The sequence below is a fragment of the Medicago sativa genome, chromosome 4 (assembly GCF_051527215.1).
Source record: "Medicago sativa cultivar Bolivia chromosome 4, Bolivia_mono, whole genome shotgun sequence".
Taxonomy (NCBI): Eukaryota; Viridiplantae; Streptophyta; class Magnoliopsida; order Fabales; family Fabaceae; genus Medicago; species Medicago sativa.
This window is the reverse complement of record NC_140752.1, coordinates 98,630,695-98,646,011: the sequence shown is the minus strand read 5'-3', so window position 1 is coordinate 98,646,011 and position 15,317 is coordinate 98,630,695. Positions and strand designations below refer to the sequence as shown.

The window sequence follows — 15,317 nt, the reverse complement described above, 5'->3', positions numbered from 1 at the left end:
AACTATTTTATGATAATTTTTGTTCTTATTGATCAAAAGAATAAAAAGAATAAAAATAAACATAAATAAAGAGAGAAAATTGTCTCTCTAGATTATATAAAACGGTATTACAAATATCATTTCTCGTATGGAACATATTAAAAGAATGGCTTGAACAAGACAGAATATACGTGACAACATGGACCGCACTTTCGCAGTGACATGAGAGGATAGTGAGCCACCTATTTCTGTCTTTCCACACAAAGACAGGGTTTATGTCTTTTTCAATCTATTTCCCTTTTCTTTTACATATATATTTTCGTTAATTTCTTTAATTGATTATATCACTATGAACCAATATTGTGTTCAAGAACAGGCTCTTTAACGGTATATTTTTTGTTGCTGAATAGTATTTATTAATACGTACGTGCCTTCTTCTTTTAAAGTATAAAGTTCCAAGTTGATCCCTAATTGAGTAAAAAAAGACCTGATCACTAATATTATAGATTATACTGTTGGTATGTCTAATCTAATAATGCAAATAAAGAAAAGTTGCAGTGCACTAATTGGTCTTTTTCTTTTAATAGAAAACGACACACACTTGCATACTAATAATAATTTACAATAATATCTTTGAATCTCTATCTATATATCTTGACTTTAGTAGCATAGCTTTCATAATTGGTGTGCCATATGTTATTGTGATCAAAGAAAATATCAGACAAAGAAAGAAACAAACAAACTACTGTTGTGTTGTGTTACTGACTACTGTGTTTATCATCAATCATTTTGGAAGAAGATGGAGAGCACACTTAAGTCCTTTAGAGATGGTGAGTCGGTGCTGGACCTCAGCCCAAGATCCGCCGTTGGTGGCGGTGTTGAGGATGTCTACGGTGAAGATTGTGCTACTGAGGATCAACTTGTCACCCCTTGGACCTTCTCTGTTGCCAGGTACTTACATCACATGCATAATAACTTCATTTACTTTTTAATTGCTGAACTATCTATTGTGTTATCATCATGCATGCTTATATGTGATCATGAACGTTTAATGAATGTTTGGATTTACAGAATATTTTTTTATGATGGAGATAAAATAAAGTCAAACTGTTAAACTATAAGCTGTTTTTACAAGTTATTCCATAAACTCTCTCAAACGGTCTCATAAGATGTCAAGTCAAGCGGAAGCTATAGCGGCCTTACAGCTATGTTCCGTGATACACTATATAGTACAAACTATGAAATATTGTTGTCAAATAGTGGCGCTGTCACTGCAAAATTTGAACAAACCATTAATTTCCGTGATCCGTAGTTGACAACACTGAATCAATCCAGACAGGTCCTTAGAGCTTAGTCTGTTCTAGCTCTAACCATTGATTGCACCTTTGTTTTTATTTCATATGACAGTGAATTATTTCTTAGTGTAATTAGTATATTGTATACCTCTCTGTCGCTTCTCTGTTCTGAGTTTGTTGTTTGTAACTGTCTACACTGCAGTGGGTACTCTTTGCTGAGGGATCCACAATACAACAAAGGGCTTGCTTTCACCGAGAAAGAGAGGGATGCACATTATTTGCGTGGCCTCTTACCTCCCACTGTCAGCAGCCAGCAACTTCAGGTTATAGTTTCTTTGAGTTTTATCCACAAATCAAGTCAATCTATGAAGATGTTGTTTTCCTTTCTTTGGTTCTCAATATATGTTATTTATTTTCTACAGGAGAAGAAGCTTATGCACAACATCCGCCAATATGAGGTTCCTTTGCAAAAGTATGTGGCCATGATGGACCTTCAGGTATGCATGCATTCCAACTCATCACACTTTCATTAAACTAACAACATCAAATGAGGATATGAAAGTTGAAAAGTAACACAGCAGCATGTTGTTGTTGTCGTCAACAGGAGAGGAATGAAAGATTGTTTTACAAACTTCTTATTGACAATGTTGAGGAATTGCTCCCAATTGTATATACTCCGGTTGTTGGTGAGGCTTGCCAGAAATACGGGAGCATATACAAGCGTCCTCAGGGTCTATATATTAGTTTGAAAGAGAAGTATGGATTTATTTTTCCTACATTAGTTTGTATATAATTTCAAGTACGACATTCATTGCAGGCTTATATATAGCTTTTGTTTACCTTTTGCAGGGGAAAAATTCTTGAGGTTTTAAAAAACTGGCCTGAGAGAAGTATTCAAGTTATTGTTGTAACTGACGGTGAGCGGATTTTGGGACTCGGAGATCTTGGATGCCAGGTATTTCTAAAGGAGAATCAAACTCCTAAAGCCTTGTTTGTATAAACAACTTAATTAAGCGCTTGTAGTATAAACGTTCATCATATAAGTGTTTATGTATAAGCTATTTCTTTAACAAGATACTATAAAGTAAAATTATTTTCATATAAACTACTATAAGTTGTTTTCATAAGCTATATTAGAGAGCTTATCGACTTGTCGTAAGCTGTTTTTATAAGCTCTTCCAAACAGTCTCAGTAGTGTGTATGTCGGTAGATAAGTTCAAATAAGTCAATCCAAATAGACCCTAAGACCTTATTATTCACCATGATATTATGCTAACACTAGATTTAACTATGCTGTCTGTAATTCAGGGTATGGGAATTCCTGTTGGTAAATTGGCTTTGTACTCCGCACTAGGAGGAGTTCGTCCTTCAGCAGTAAGCATTTTCCATCTATTGTCTCTTCTCATTCTATCATTGTGTTCTTACATGATTTTTGTTGTTCATTCTTCTTACTTTCCTTTGTTTAATATTTCCATTTTTTCTGGTGGCTAGTGTTTACCAGTTACAATCGATGTGGGGACAAATAATGAGAAATTACTGAATGATGAGTTTTACATCGGCCTTAGACAAAAGAGGGCAACTGGGAAGGTTTGTATAACATATATGCCCTTATTCAAAATCATTTTATTATTTTAGCATATATTATCCGCATCATTTTACTTGTATTTATTTATGAGGCTACATTTTATTGGTTTCTTCTTAGGAATACTATGACCTTCTGCACGAGTTCATGACTGCAGTGAAGCAAAACTATGGTGAAAAAGTTCTTGTACAGGTTGTTAAAAATTTCAAATTTGAATTTATGTGGCTCTTGAACCTATTTTCTCGGCGTCTGATTGTTATTTTGAATGATTTGTTCAGTTTGAAGATTTTGCAAATCACAATGCTTTTGAATTGCTTGCAAAATACGGTACAACTCATCTTGTTTTCAACGATGATATACAGGTATTATGTCTTACACATACCGGCATGTATTTCTTAATTTTTTTTTAGTATGTTTAATTATTAATTAATGCATTTTCTCAGGGGACTGCAGCTGTTGTTCTAGCTGGAGTTGTAGCAGCCCTGAAGTTGATTGGTGGTACCCTACCAGAGCATACATTCCTCTTCCTCGGTGCTGGAGAAGTAAGAATATAATCTGTTTTCCTTCTTATTTGTACTTGATAAGTTACAAGTGATATTCATGCTTCTTTCCATGCAGATGAAGTAAGACTATAATCTGCTTTCCCTACATTAGCCAGTCTAACTCATTTTTTGTTATGATTTCAGGCAGGAACTGGTATAGCAGAGCTCATTGCTCTTGAGATGTCAAAGCAGGTGAATTAGCTATTCGTTGTTTATATACCAGTAACACTGGTTTCTTTTGTTCATTTTTTAATTACAATTAGTGATGTTCTTCTATTTATTTCTATTGTTTCTGTTGCAGACTAAGGCACCTATAGAAGAGAGTCGTAAGAAGATATGGCTTGTAGACTCAAAGGTGGTGGAAAACATGATAAATTTTCATGGAAAATATTATTTTGAAGATTATATTTTTCAAATTTTCAATTTGGCTCATTTTTTCTTAACTAATTTATTCTCTTACAGGGTTTAATTGTTAGTTCACGAGCGAATTCACTTCAACACTTCAAGAAGCCTTGGGCTCATGAACACGAGCCTGTTAGCACACTCCTAGATGCTGTTAAGGTATCAAAATATGTCCCTTCATGACTCGCAATAGGTTGCCTTTAGACATGTTTTTAATTCTTATCCATAACCATCTTACAATTTCAGATAATCAAGCCTACAGTTCTGATTGGATCATCAGGAGTGGGAAAAACATTTACAAAGGAAGTAGTTGAGGCTATGACAGAAATCAATAAAGTAAAATCTTATCTCACCCGCTCTCATAACGAGTATTTATTTATATAATCTCAAATAGAAAGTTAGAAATATATCTCCATCATGTTTGGCCTGCAGATTCCTCTCATTTTGGCTCTTTCCAATCCAACCTCACAGTCTGAGTGTACAGCTGAGGAGGCGTACACATGGAGTGAGGTAAAGTAACAGACGACCGCATCTTTTCTGTAGACCCGGTTAAGTATTGGTCTTCTTTGATTCAATATTAACTTCTGCAATTTATTTGCCCGTTTCCGAAAAAAGGGTCGTGCGATTTTCGCTAGTGGGAGTCCATTTGATCCTGTTGAATACAAAGGCAAAACTTATTATTCTGGCCAGGTTCTAAAATTTTCTTCACATTCGTTGCTATTTCTCTCTTTTAATCAAACCATTCTATCTGATTATTTCCTTGTCAATGCAGTCCAACAATGCTTACATCTTCCCAGGCTTTGGTTTGGGTATAGTGATGTCGGGAGCAATCCGAGTACATGATGATATGCTTCTAGCAGCCTGTAAGTTATTAATATGAGAAACTTTGCATGATACATACAACAGTACTTACACATAAACAATGATTTTAGATCTTGTATAGTTGACAAATTAATGACGAACATTTGTGTCATTTATGGTTGCAGCGGAAGCCTTGGCGAAGCAAGTGACCGAGGAGAACTACAAAAAGGGCTTGACTTATCCACCTTTCTCTGATATCAGAAAAATTTCGGCCAACATAGCTGCAAATGTTGCTGCCAAGGCATATGAACTAGGTGTGAACTCTAACTTATTCATTCATACTAGATAGCTATCTCAGTCCCAGACATGTATTTTTTTTTCCTTTTAAACTAAACAAAACTGCTTCAACTCTCATTGTAGGCTTGGCTACACATCTTCCTCGTCCTGAGAATCTTGTCAAGTATGCTGAGAGTTGCATGTATTCCCCTCTGTACCGCAACTATAGGTGAACAAGGGCAATTTACCATTGACTCTGAAGCTTTTGGATCTATTAAGGATGTTGCTTTTGGTGTATGGTGTCCTTTTATGCTTGTTAAGAATAAACAAACGACTTAATGCTTTATCTGAACCAATATGTTCTTTCCATTATGATATCCTTATTTCATCCCATGTCATTCTAATAGCAATGTGTGTTACAAGTTGCCTAAGGAAACGGTTTGAGAAAGCATTATAGCTACAGTTATTTGCTTGCAACTTTGGTTTGGTTGAACATGGCCTCTTTTACCATGTATAGATAGACCGTTATGATATGGGGATTGATATTTTGACGCATAAATGATGAATTTAATTTGTATTTACCAAGGGTGTAATTTTTTTATCTGATAAAACCACTCAAAGATGCCACTTTTTAGGTTAATTAGTTCCTAAAATATCTCTACGGACACCTATTTCCCATGTTTTTGTTGGATGCACGCATAAAAAAATTACAATACAGTGCATAGAAATTAATCTCACAAATGATTGGAGGAGTGTTATTTAAACAACCAATATGTGATAACTTTTGGAACACCATATAAAAATACACATAAATAAGTGGTAATTTGACTGAAGAACTGAAAAAAATATTATTAAATTGACAACATTATAAAAATAATATGTCAGACAATTTTTAGGTTTTTTAAATAATGTGTCAGACAATTTTAGGTTTTTTAAATAACTTTTCTCAAATGATAGACCATTATTTTGAGACATAGATAGATGCAATCAAAAACTCACCCAAAGCTCCTCGAAGCACTAGGTGGAAAAGGGAGGGAAATTGACTCTTTTTTCAAAGGGAAGGAGAAGAAGATACAAAGAGATAGATGACTCGTGGATATATTTTTATTACAAAACCTTTGGTTTCTTTGAAAGGATACAATCTAACATGTTTTTTCTAACATACAAAAAAGTATAATAAAATAATGAGTTACTACTATATTATAATTTCAGTGGCCACATAACATGTAACATCCACATCAACATCGAAAGAGTCGCATGTCAAAGGCATTGTTGAAGGAAAAATTTTAAAAATATATATATCAATGGTAAAAAAACTTGAAGAAGAAGAAGAAGAAAACATAAAGAACTGATATAGTACAATTAAGGGTCTATTTAGATTGACTTACTTTTGAGCTTATTTTTCAACCAACATAAAGAACTGATATAGTACCAATTAACCTGGTATTTACACTAATTATATAATTAATTATAGAAAGTAGAGTTAAAAAAGAGCCTTCCAAGCCGCACAGCTCCAAGATTATTGTTTGCCGTATACAAGCAGATCAGCATGTGTTTCCTTGTAGCGCTGACTCAAGTAGTCCCGGTAATATACAGGAGGAAATCTGAAAACAGATACAAGCAAGGATGTAAGACTTATAAAGAATACTGGTACTAGAAATAGAAAGAAAGATCCCTGTACCATTATTAACCATACCAGGTGCAATTAAATTCATGCAACTTAACCTTATAAAAATTGTATGTTTGAGTCCTCCGTGACAAAATTAATAACACTTAGGATGAAAATAATATGAAACTGACAAAGTACTAGCATACAATATGCTGTTAAATCAGATAGTACTAGTAGTGTTCACTGCTCATCAAAAAAAGATGGTAGTGTTCACTTACTTGGGAGGATTTTCATCTGATTTGCAAGTTGACAAACACTCCACTAGACAATCATGACCAGGCTCCAAGAAATACGCAATCTGTAAATAGAAACAATATAGGAATGAGAAAATCACGATTAAATTTTTATAAGTTTAGCATGTTGAAAATTGTAGAAACAAGCATGGAGGCAGCTATTAGAAAATTGAACCTGGTTTTGAGGAAAAGCCTAAAGTAAATATTTAACAATGTAACAAAGCTTTGCAATCAAATGTAAAAGAAGAAGAAAGAGTTGGGGCTTACAGAATATCTCTCTTGACCATTTCCTATGACTCTGTGCAATGTAGACCTGAGTTTAAATGTGAAGTAAATTATCAATTTTGCAATGAACACAATCTGAATTAAAAAGGATGCACTGACAAAAGAATTAACATTTGCGCTAAGTGCATGTAACAGTACTTAAAAAAGCAGTGGTAAATATATGTTAAAGAAAATGAACAGCATAGCTGGATGGAGAAGTTTCTCACTTGAAAGTACAGTTGCTCCAGCGTTCCAGCATGTCTCCAAGATTGACTATAAATGCTCTAAAAATATAAACAATGAAATAGTTTAGGGATCCACAATGAAACATAAAAAGGTTTTGAGCAAACTGGTTTTGTAGTTCAGAGTTAAGAACAAAAGATAAATCTCGATAATAATGCATATATTGTAAGAAGCAACTTCTTTGACTCCCTTTTTAAATCAGAAAAGCAACAGCGCCGTAAGGACTAACCCCTTCAATGGTGTCACGTCCTCCCATATCTGAGGTTTAGCATCCTTATTCTTGCATATCTACAAACAAAAATGTTAGCCTTTAATTAATAATTAATTATTGAAATGTTAGGGATATATATCGACAGAAAAATCAGTTGCATTCTTACCTGAAGACCCTGGACATCATCTGTTGCCAACAGAGTAATCAGACCATAGTCAGTATGAGCTCCAGCTGCATATAACCCTTGTGAGGGATCTGAGACTTTATCTTCATGTCATGACAACAACGATGACTTATTAACACAGTAGTAGAAATTGTGTACCAAGTGTAAGGGACCAAAAGAGACTACTAATTCAATACCTTGATAATGTAGCAAGCGCAAAATGGCAATGGGCTCTCCTAGGGTTTCTGGTTTATCAAAAAAATTAGCATCCAAACCAAGTGCAAGGGCTATTATCCTTGCAAGTGCTTTTCCCACTTCTCTGTGTATATCATAAACAAAAAAATAAGTGGACAAATATTTGATAAGAAGCCTTTTTTTCTTCCATTTTCCCCCTTTTACAATGCTAATAGCAGTTGTCCTAAATAATTTCAATCCAAATGAATAACCGATGTAGTTTAACATGTTCTATTACTTTCTATATGAACAAAGGGAGCATACATTTGGAGCTTAATAAGTTGAGCAAAACTTACAATGCTCGGCGTTGGTATTCTTCCATAGTCTCCCTCCATCCAGGCAGAACATCTAAAATTGATGAGAAATCAAAATTTATTATTGAAAACATAACAAAAAAGTCTCAATTCAATCAAAGAACTTAGACTCAATTATTAAGTACCTGATGCAGGCCATTGGTTACGGCCATAAAAAGGCTTATGATGAAGTGAGTCATTGTCTTCAACTCCAATATAGTAGCCTTCTTTGTAATCTCCATGTAATTGGTTTTGAGGATCAAGGATTTCATCAAGAATAGGAGTATAACCCTTATGGCTATCGTTGCGGAGAAGTTTCATCTTTTCATTGAGAGGAAGGGTGAAAAATTTCTTGCTCTGGGCAAAAACGTCGTCCATAAAGTCTTGGTTTATTCCATGATTGATAAGGTAGAAAAAACCAGAATCGGTGCAAGACTTTAGTTATTCGCCACGGAACGTAACGTAACAAGTTGAAAATTAGAAATAAAGAAATTTATGAGTGTCAGTAGCAAGTAGTAATAACAAACAGAAAGGATAAGAGAATGAATTTGTTGTTTTAGTGTGTTTACCTGTTTGAGTAAATTAACGTTATGGTCGATGTTAGGATTGGAGAGGTCGATACAGTTGAGAATTGCTTGTGTTTGAGGAATCTCCTTTCCCATTTTGGAGTACCTGTCTTGTCTTCTCTTCTCTTCTCTGCTTCTGTTGTATGTGATGTGAGTGTGGACAGGATTATATTTTTACCACTAAAGGGATATAGTACATTAAACAGACACGCAATCACCAACTCGGGAGGTAGAGGGGGACAGCTGGCTGTCATGCTCCTCAAATTGCACATGTTCATTCAAGAGTTAAACAGTCTTTTAGGGTTAAATATATTTTGTTCATTATATTAATTTTTTGTTTTTTAGTCTCTTTAAAAAAAATCGACTTTTAGTCATATGCAATTATTACTTTTGCTCTCTATTTTTAAGTTAATTCATGTGTAGAATTTATATTTTTTAATAAAATTGTACAAAAATGTTTTTTTTAAAAAGTTAGATTAGTCCACTTAAGTTGACGTCAGAGAGAATCGAATTTGAAACCTTGAGAAGTAGCGCATCCGAAATGTGTAGAATATTATAACAATCATTTTAAAAAAACAGAAATTTTTAACAAAACATTAATTAAATATGAATTTATTTTTTCTACTACAGATTAAATATGAATTTTAACCTAAAAAAATATAAAAATTCATATTTAAATCATGTTTTGTTAAAAAATTCTCTTTTTTTTTTTGAGAGATTCTTATATATAAACTTTTATGAAAATTTTTATTCAAATAGCAAATGGCATTAACATAAGCATGAATTTGAGAAACGTTAATTAAAATATGCATATTCTTAGAGACTAAATTGAGAGTGTCATACAAATTTAGTACCTGTATCATTTTGTTGGTTTACTCAATTCCTCCAACAAACAAACTGTAAACTATTTCCTTACATATTATTATATACTTATACACTGGTATTTTACAGAAATAGTGATATAGAGGTTAACTAATTAGAGCTGATAAAAGTACGATTGAATATATGAGTACTAAAGGGAGATATGGCGGCGACAAAGAGGGCAGGAGCTGCAGCGATGAAGCCATAAGGTGATACAGTTTGAGTGGTATACATGACCACATGGAACTCGTTTATTTCCTCCTTCTTCTGAATTGTGTGAATCTTCAAAGCTTTCCATGCAAACCGAGCAAACATCCTCCTTAGTGACATCAAGAACCGCCGGTAAGCTTGAAACAAAGTTCTTCCACGCAGCAAACTTGCAGAGGGGTTCTTCGGCGGCCGCTGCAAGGGCTTCATCCAGATCAAATGTTTCCAAATCTATGGAAGCTGTTGAAACCGAATTAAGGGGCATGATGACTATAAAGATAAGTTGCTAAAGTTGTCCAATCAACTCAACATTATGCTTATATTTAAATACTGAATAAAATTAGTTGACGGTGAAAAACGTATGATGTTTGACTATTATTGAATGACTTGAATTGTTGGTTAGTCAACTACCTTAACTGCAAATATTCAAAAGAAGCACAAGAGATAAATCCAATGTAAAAAAAAAATGTATTGAGTGCAATGGGAAAAACACAAACAAAATGGAAACAAAGTATTACAAAATGGCAACAGTTCTGGAAAATATTTTGTGCTGCCTATCATTTTTTTTCAAATAAAATGTCTGCTATCACATTCTCAATTTTTTTCACAATCTTTTTTTATAAAGCCAAAAAAAATAATAGAAAAGGGGGATATTGGGGTGACTAAAGCCTAAACCCAATAATACAAGAACACAACCAGAGGATCACAAAGTTCAATTCTCAAATAAGTGTCACTGTCATTTGTTGGTGAAAAAAAGTGTCATCTGCTTAATAGTGTAAATAAAATATGCAGCATTAAGATATGACACCTATACATAGGTGATATCCTTGTAAATATACATTATAACGGTGGAAACATAGGCAGCACTTATATATGAAATTACAAAATGCATTCATTCCTTCACACGTTTAACAGATGACACCCATAGTTATAGATAGATGATATACAGAATAGCATCTTTAAAAAAATGCCGTCCCTAAATTCAGTAAATATCTTCTCGAACCCAATAGAAGTCCACAAGATTTTTTTTAATTGCTATCATCTATATTGCAATTTAATGCAAATCCAAATTAAAACAGCACGATCCATCACCCACCCCTAATTTAAAGCCTAGTTTAAAGCCATTGCTTTGCTTCCTACGTTTGCCTCGTCAATATGTTCCTCCGTGTTCGCCGCAGCCTTGCCACCAGCACCTTTCCTCCGTTTCTGTGGAGGATTCAGATCATTCTTGTTAATTTCCTTCAAGACTTTTTCACTTGAATCACAGGGCTTTGAAACCTCTGTCTCCTCATCTGGCTTGAGATTTTCATCACTTTTTGCACTTGATTCTTCAGAACTCTCCTCCATCTGTTCAGCCTGTTGCTGGAGTGATTCTATGACACCCATCATTTCCCTGTTTACCTATTGAAAACAGAAATAAACAAAGACCTTTTTAATGCAGAGCAAAACAAAGCTTCATATTGAATAAATTGCAATTGCAAAAGTCAATAGCTTACTTCACTAAATACTTGAAACAAAACTTTGAACATTATCAGATACATAAACAGTGTCAATATTATTAAGAGCCTTGTGATTTGCAACAAAACTTAAAACATTATCAAATAATACATAGACACTGTCAATATTAAGTACCCATAGACATCATAGTAAACACTAAACTCCATTGTGAATTACATATTTTCGAAAAGAACATTTTCATGGTAAATTAGGAATACCAGTCATTTCATAATATTTGATTTGGAGAATAATAATAATTATATACGGAAAGTCAATTAAAAGGAATTCAATGAGGGTTCAATTTGGAGGGTAATAATCCCTTATTTGATTGGATCAAATACAAGTCCTGATAACAATATAATTATTGATCACGTTAGAAATAAGCAATGCAATCCCAAAGCTAATAATAAGGCTAGTAACACTCACTTCAAAGTGAAATCAAGCAGTTCTTTTCATAAACATCTATTTAAAAAAATGCGAAGTGGTACCTGTGGATTCTGAAGATAATCAGCTATGTCAGTTGAACAAGTAGGGCATTTCATAATGTTCTTTTGTGTCCGCAAAGCGCGGCCACTCTGAGATGCCCTATTCCTAATATAACTTTGGCCAGAAAAGGCACCCTCCAGGCAAGCTTTGCAGAAGTTGTGAGCACAAGGCGTAGTGAGAGGCGAAGCCAACACCTTGCGACATATATTGCAACCGAACTCTGCAAACACAATGACATGGATGCAACACCGTATTAATTGAACATACTATATATTGTGTTTATAACAGCTTCAAATAATAATGATCTGAAAAAAAGGAAACAAGGTTAATATTCATCACCAAGGATCATATACCTTTCAATAGCCTATCCTTGATTTTGAAGGACACCTTTTTTGTCTTTGGCCTAACAACTTTTATTTTACTTCCATCTACGGGATCTACAAGGTTCACTGGCTTCTTACTTAGAGGTGGAGGCTTCTTCCACAACCAACAGCCCTTTTCCTCCTGAAATTTAGACAAATGAACATATTGAGAGTCCATGCAAAACCTATAGAACAGCAAAGTTGGAAAAAAGAATAACATTTGCCTAGCAAATAATTTTCCCCAAATCTAACTTGACTATTGTGATCATCATATCTTAAAAGAGTACAAAAATAATGTCTAGAAAACAAAGAAGAAATGTAATAAACAAAAGTGAAAGAAACACTTCAAGAAATCTAAGAAAAGCAGATCAGTAGACACACCACTTACATCAAAGTCCCATGATGGATCACCCTTTCTTTCAGTAATATCAATCGCACCTTTAAACTCCTTAATTACAGGTAGTGGACGGGGACGGTCTCCTGATAAATCACTACAGAGCAACAAAATGAATTCAAGTGATCAAGTTCTACACTTCCACTTGTATATTAGTACAGACACACACATACAAAGGAAAAATAAAAATTGAGGAACTAAAACCAACCTTGTCCATGGAGCTGGCTCATTGTCACACCTCACAAACAAATACCTGCAAACCTTATGACCCTATCACAGAAAGATCCCCATCAACAATAAATTTTGAACAATTGATAATCAACTAGATATAACTCAATGTACTTAGTTGAATAAATGCAGTGATTGGTAATTGGAAACAAGAATGAAACTTACTTGTATTCCAATTTTGCGCCAGCATTTCTCAATTCTATAAACCCCATCATATCTCACTCCTGCTTCCGGTGCATAAGCAGAACGTTTCTCCTTGTGGGACCTGAACCAGATAAACAAATCCATAAACAAAATTCATGACAGAACATCACATTGAATTTGATATTAAACAAATTAGGAATCAATCAATTGAATTGAATTCATAATCAATAAAAACAGACCTAACAACACGAACAGGATAACCTTTTCGACAACTCAGTCTGAGAGCCTCATTCATGTTCTCAAACTGTTGATCAAAAGACTGATTTTTGTTTGTACGTTTATTACCGCTGAGATCTCTCCCCCCACTTCCCGTGTAAAGGAACCACTCACCGTGGTCCTCATCATCGACGTAACCACCCGAAAGTGCAACAGATTGAGCCCCGTGTGTACTCTGACCAGCAATGCCAGCCACATGGGGAAAGTGAGCTCCCCATTGCCTACAGTCCATCCTATCCTCCCATGTATCACCAACAAGAACCCCACGGTTCCTTGTTGGATCATTCTCAGCAACAATCGGTCCAAAATGATCTTTCGGAATGGTCACAAATATCTTCCCACTGCAAGCATTTGCCTTTCCTGTTTTCTTTGCTCTCTCAGTTGTATAAGCAGTATCAGGGCGCTCATCATTGTCAACACTATGATAAACTTTTGGAACGCTACTTCCTCCAACACCACCCTGCGATCTTGCTACCTTGGCCATACGAATCGCAATCGCCAACTGCGCATTGATTCGTGGATTACTGGCCATTTTCGCTGGAATTGCAGTCCTACAATTCGAGCAAGTTCGTTTTCCTAGCTTAATCCATCTCTCAAAACACTTCAAACAAAAATTATGCCCACATGGTGTCTGAAACCAACAACAAATCACCTTCATTTTCAATTTCAAAAAATAATAATTTAACAAAACAAAAATAAGTTAAGTTAAGGTCGAATCGTTCAGAAAACCTAACCAAAATAAACTCTTCAGTTAAAGATCGAATCGTTGGGATAACCTAACTAAAAAAATCAGTTAGGTTATTCAATGGATCGATTCGATCTTAAAAAACAATGTCACTAAAAATCATCAGAGAATCAATAATACAAATAATAATTGTAATAAAATTAAAATGTTAAAAGAAATGAAAAGGGGAAAATGAAAGAAACTAACAGTAACAGGTCTCTCAGGCAAATGCATGCAGAAGGAACAGTTGAGACTACCGTCGAAGATATCAAGCAAGCCATTACTGCGTCTATTGTTTGTTTCACCAGTTGGATTAGAAGCCCCACCAACGAGTTCTTGTCGTTTCTTAGCTTTTTCCTCATCGGTAAGCGAAGCATCATTCTCGATGGCGCGAATGGCGGAAACTAGATCTCCGGCGATAGATGGAGCAGCGGAATCGCCGGCGACGGGTTGAGAACAATCGGAGCATTCCCAATCGAGAATTGAGGTTGGAATTAGAGGTAAACAAGGAACATGCCACGGAGTTGCGCATGTTCGACAATGAAGGGTTTCAGTTTCTAAAGGCTTCGTTTTACACGCCATGCAAACACCATCGGCGTCACAAGGTAGCTGCTTCGACATTTGGATTGGTTGGTAAAATGTCACTCACTGGATTTGTAATTGTTTGGTTAGGTTTTCGTTTTCCTCTCTTTTCTTCTTCTGATTTTTTTTTTTTTTTTTTATGACTTCAGAAATGACTGCGCCCCTTTTTATAAGAGGGGTATTTTCAAGACCTAACTCCAGTCGCGAGGGAATTTCTTAGTTTTTGAATTGTTTCTCCTTTTCGATGATTTTTCATCTATCCCTCCCTTTCTCTTCCTTTTCGATGTTCACTGTTTTTTTTTTTTTGGTGAATGTTCACTTTTTTTATTTTGGGTAAAGTGTAACTCTGATCCCTAACTTTTATCTGGTTGTCACTTGTCACAATGGTCTTGACTCAAAATTAAATACAAAATAGTTTTTGAACGTGTATATTTGTTATCGGTTTAGATTCTGACATTAAAAACTTTTGTTAACTAATGAATGAGATGACAAATGTTTTGAACTGGTGTGATGTGACACACAAACTAAATTGAAAGTAACCAAAAAACCACTTTATTAACAATGTTGGATATCTTATCTCTCATTATCCCTCTATAGCAAACTTTGTCTTCTCATCTTATGCAGGGCTGGACTCTAGGGGGTGCAAGCAACGCTACTGAACCGGGCCTCCAAAATTTGGGGGCCCAATATATTTTTTTTTAATTTGTAACATGGATGTAAAATAGGCATGTATATTAGAGTATTAGTTTTCCCACCCTATGTCTTTCCTCGCGCGCCCTATTTTTTTTTCCAATTTTGCCCCT

The 15,317-nt window shown here is 34.8% G+C and overlaps 4 protein-coding genes across 4 annotated transcripts; 1 reads left to right on the top strand and 3 right to left on the bottom strand.

Moving 5' to 3' along the window:
* Nucleotides 1-656: 656 nt before the first annotated feature.
* On the top strand, nucleotides 657-5,458 carry LOC146934497 (NADP-dependent malic enzyme). Its single transcript, XM_085706396.1, has 19 exons — nucleotides 657-930; nucleotides 1,477-1,597; nucleotides 1,697-1,771; nucleotides 1,879-2,030; nucleotides 2,124-2,229; nucleotides 2,583-2,648; nucleotides 2,766-2,861; nucleotides 2,977-3,048; nucleotides 3,135-3,218; nucleotides 3,300-3,398; nucleotides 3,543-3,590; nucleotides 3,700-3,753; nucleotides 3,861-3,959; nucleotides 4,047-4,136; nucleotides 4,233-4,310; nucleotides 4,416-4,490; nucleotides 4,573-4,663; nucleotides 4,787-4,915; nucleotides 5,022-5,458. Exons 1-19 carry the CDS (start codon nucleotides 779-781, stop codon nucleotides 5,108-5,110), a joined length of 1,776 nt encoding a protein of 591 aa, XP_085562522.1. The 5' UTR covers nucleotides 657-778; the 3' UTR covers nucleotides 5,111-5,458.
* A 773-nt stretch (nucleotides 5,459-6,231) lies between these two features.
* On the bottom strand, nucleotides 6,232-8,915 carry LOC146934496 (kihadalactone A synthase LFS-like). The gene is made up of 10 exons (XM_085706397.1): nucleotides 8,757-8,915; nucleotides 8,334-8,622; nucleotides 8,191-8,242; nucleotides 7,858-7,979; nucleotides 7,664-7,764; nucleotides 7,516-7,574; nucleotides 7,271-7,327; nucleotides 7,047-7,092; nucleotides 6,765-6,844; nucleotides 6,232-6,481 (listed from the first exon to the last, which is right to left on the bottom strand). The coding sequence occupies exons 1-10, from the start codon at nucleotides 8,847-8,849 to the stop codon at nucleotides 6,397-6,399; spliced, it is 984 nt and encodes a 327-aa protein (XP_085562523.1). The 5' UTR covers nucleotides 8,850-8,915; the 3' UTR covers nucleotides 6,232-6,396.
* An 850-nt stretch (nucleotides 8,916-9,765) lies between these two features.
* Nucleotides 9,766-10,086, bottom strand: LOC146934495 (uncharacterized). Its single transcript, XM_085707922.1, has one exon. It carries the CDS (start codon nucleotides 10,084-10,086, stop codon nucleotides 9,766-9,768), a length of 321 nt encoding a protein of 106 aa, XP_085564048.1.
* Nucleotides 10,087-10,688: 602 nt separating this feature from the next.
* On the bottom strand, nucleotides 10,689-14,849 carry LOC146934494 (E3 ubiquitin-protein ligase ORTHRUS 2-like). The gene is made up of 8 exons (XM_085706395.1): nucleotides 14,140-14,849; nucleotides 13,172-13,839; nucleotides 12,954-13,053; nucleotides 12,769-12,830; nucleotides 12,555-12,657; nucleotides 12,158-12,308; nucleotides 11,807-12,024; nucleotides 10,689-11,222 (listed from the first exon to the last, which is right to left on the bottom strand). Exons 1-8 carry the CDS (start codon nucleotides 14,551-14,553, stop codon nucleotides 10,932-10,934), a joined length of 2,007 nt encoding a protein of 668 aa, XP_085562521.1. The 5' UTR covers nucleotides 14,554-14,849; the 3' UTR covers nucleotides 10,689-10,931.
* Nucleotides 14,850-15,317: the final 468 nt, after the last annotated feature.

What these genes read in the sequence shown, in the direction of transcription:
- LOC146934497 (XM_085706396.1), top strand. Translation starts at nt 779, where the DNA reads ATGGAGAGCACACTTAAGTCCTTTAGAGATGGTGAGTCGGTGCTGGAC. An exon ending in AAAAGAGGGCAACTGGGAAG is followed by an intron (nt 2,862 to 2,976) that starts GTTTGTATAACA and finishes GTTTCTTCTTAG; the next exon opens with GAATACTATGACCTTCTGCA. An exon ending in TATGGCTTGTAGACTCAAAG is followed by an intron (nt 3,754 to 3,860) that starts GTGGTGGAAAAC and finishes ATTCTCTTACAG; the next exon opens with GGTTTAATTGTTAGTTCACG.
- LOC146934496 (XM_085706397.1), bottom strand. Translation starts at nt 8,849, where the DNA reads ATGGGAAAGGAGATTCCTCAAACACAAGCAATTCTCAACTGTATCGAC. An exon ending in TAACCAATGGCCTGCATCAG is followed by an intron (nt 8,243 to 8,333) that starts GTACTTAATAAT and finishes CATCAATTTTAG; the next exon opens with ATGTTCTGCCTGGATGGAGG. An exon ending in GACGTGACACCATTGAAGGG is followed by an intron (nt 7,328 to 7,515) that starts GTTAGTCCTTAC and finishes TTATATTTTTAG; the next exon opens with AGCATTTATAGTCAATCTTG.
- LOC146934495 (XM_085707922.1), bottom strand. Translation starts at nt 10,086, where the DNA reads ATGCCCCTTAATTCGGTTTCAACAGCTTCCATAGATTTGGAAACATTT.
- LOC146934494 (XM_085706395.1), bottom strand. Translation starts at nt 14,553, where the DNA reads ATGTCGAAGCAGCTACCTTGTGACGCCGATGGTGTTTGCATGGCGTGT. An exon ending in TATCCTGTTCGTGTTGTTAG is followed by an intron (nt 13,054 to 13,171) that starts GTCTGTTTTTAT and finishes TATCTGGTTCAG; the next exon opens with GTCCCACAAGGAGAAACGTT. An exon ending in GGCGCAAAATTGGAATACAA is followed by an intron (nt 12,831 to 12,953) that starts GTAAGTTTCATT and finishes TTTCTGTGATAG; the next exon opens with GGTCATAAGGTTTGCAGGTA.